At 48.8% G+C, this 2,500-nt stretch overlaps 1 protein-coding gene across 1 annotated transcript in view; it reads left to right on the top strand.

The window, feature by feature from the left end:
• Positions 1-2,500, top strand: part of LOC117757608 (filamin-C-like) — a 32,240-nt gene that overhangs the window by 456 nt on the left and 29,284 nt on the right. Inside the window, 1 exon segment of the mRNA XM_034578889.1 lies at positions 1-230. This exon segment is cut by the window's left edge and continues 456 nt beyond it. Within this exon segment, the coding sequence (XP_034434780.1) occupies positions 1-230 (230 nt within the window).

Consider the following 2,500-nt stretch of genomic DNA (forward strand, 5'->3'; position numbering starts at 1 on the left):
GTTCACGCGCTGGTGTAACGAGCACCTGAAGGTGATGAACAAGCGGATCAGCGACCTGCAGAAGGACCTGGGCGACGGGCTGAAGCTCATCGGGCTGCTGGAGGTGCTGAGCCAGAAGAAGATGTACCGGAAGTACCACAACAGACCCAACTTCAGGCAGATGAGCTGGAGAACGTGTCCGTGGCGCTGGAGTTTCCTGGAGAGAGAGCACATCAGGCTCGTGTCCATCGGTGAGTCACGCACACGCATCAACACGCACAGCTGCTGATTGGTCCACAGGTTAGTGACGCACCTGTCAGTCAGCTGAGAGTGAAATCATTTATTATAAATTATAAATATAAATACTTTGTTAAGGTAAATCAGTTAAATGTCGTTCACAAAACATCCTGTTGTCATGACAGCAGATTGATGATGGACATCACATGACATTTAGCTGACTTACAATAAGACTTCCTGTCCTGATGTCCATGTGGAGCTGGTTCCACCGTTTAGGAGCCAGGACAGGAGACAGTCTGATGTTGTTGAGTGGCAGCTGTCAGTGAGGAAGCAGCTGATTGGTCGATGCAGAGCGGAGTGGACGGGCGGGGGTGTAAGGTTTGACCATGTCCTGGATGTAGACTGGACCCGATCCGGTCACAGCACGGTTCCAAGTACTAGTGTCTTGAAACAGATGCAGCCACTGGTAACCAGTGAAGGGAGCGGAACTCAGGTGAAAGACCAGTGGAGCTGCTGGTTTCTGGTTGAGCTGCAGGTAGACCTGCCAGGAGGGAGGTGCAGTAGTCTATAGAGCCTGGACCAGAGCCTGGACCAGAACCTAGACCAGAACCTGGACCAGAGCCTTCTGAGATGGGGACACATGAAAGTACAATGGAGTTGATTCCCTCAGATACTGAGCAGCAACGGAACCGTCCTGTGGAACCGTCCTGCGGAACCGTCCTGCGGAACGGTCCTGCGGAACCGTCCTGCGGAACCGTCCTGTGGAACGGTCCTGTGGAACCGTCCTGTGGAACGGTCCTGCGGAACCGTCCTGCGGAACGGTCCTGTGGAACGGTCCTGCGGAACCGTCCTGTGGAACGGTCCTGTGGAACCGTCCTGTGGAACCGTCCTGCGGAACCGTCCTGCGGAACCGTCCTGTGGAACTGTCCTGTGGAACCGTCCTGTGGAACCGTCCTGTGGAACTGTCCTGTGGAACTGTCCTGTGGAACCGTCCTGCGGAACCGTCCTCTGTCCGTGTTCAGCTGGAAGTGGTTCAGGAAACAGGAATTGATGGGACTGAAGCTGGAAGTGGTTCAGGAAGCAGGAAGTGAGTGGACTGAAGCTGGAAGTAGTTCAGGAAGTGAGTGGACTGAAGCTGGAAGTGGTTCAGGAAGCAGGAAGTGAGTGGACTGAAGCTGGAAGTAGTTCAGGAACCAGGAAGTGAGTGGACTGAAGCGTGAAGTAGTTCAGGAAGTGAGTGGACTGAAGCTGGAAGTGGTTCAGGAAGCAGGAAGTGAGTGAACTGAAGCTGGAAGTGGTTCAGGAAACAGGAATTGATGGGACTGAAGCTGTGAACTCTTCCAACAGGAAACTGAGATCCAGTTTCCTCTGATCCAGTTTCACCTCCATCATCTAGACGTTGACTGGACGAGTCAGAGTTTAAACTGGTTCATGTACGTTTACACTGGGTTTGTCAAACTGTTGAATTCCAGTCAAACTCTTTAACAGTGTTGTTCACATGTTGTGACCCTGCAGGAGGGGGGGGGGGGGGGGGTACATGAGGTGATTGATGGCAGGACAGCTGAGCTCTGCTCCGCCTCCACCAACAGCTGCTGAAAATAGACCTGAGACAAACTGAGACAAACTGACTGAGACAAACTGAGACAAACTGAGACAAACTGACTGAGACAAACTGAGACAAACTGAGACAAACTGACTGAGACAAACTGAGACAAACTGACTGAGACAAACTGAGACAAACTGAGACAAACTGACTGAGACAACTGAGACAAACTGACTGAGACAAACTGAGATGTATTCTGGATCAGTGAAGCTCTGGAATCACAACATTTAAAATATGAATCATGGTGAAACCTTCATTTATTGAACATTTATTAAAGTCTGTTTCAAACAGTTGATGTTTATAACTGTTAATTAATAACTGATCATCATTAGAAATACTGATAATCAGTGAATCAGCTTTAATGGAAGAGGAACTTTGTTGTTCGAATTGATTTAAACATGTTTAGTTCTTTACAAACGTGAATTTAACTTTGATTCTGTAGCTGTTTTATTCTGGAGGTTTGATGATGTGACTCCTCGGCTGTAGAAACTGAAACTAACTCCGTGATGAACACATGAATTCTGATCCAGTGAAGAATGTTGTGTTGTTGTGGGTCAGTTAAAGTAACAGTGTTCAGTGTGAACAGAAATATTCTGACTGTGTAATGATTCACATGTGTTGAAGCCGTCAGCTCACAGGAATGTTAAAGTGAGGCCAGGACCCCCCCATACACACACACAC

Source organism: Hippoglossus hippoglossus, chromosome 23 (assembly GCF_009819705.1).
Source record: "Hippoglossus hippoglossus isolate fHipHip1 chromosome 23, fHipHip1.pri, whole genome shotgun sequence".
NCBI classification, from domain to species: domain Eukaryota; kingdom Metazoa; phylum Chordata; class Actinopteri; order Pleuronectiformes; family Pleuronectidae; genus Hippoglossus; species Hippoglossus hippoglossus.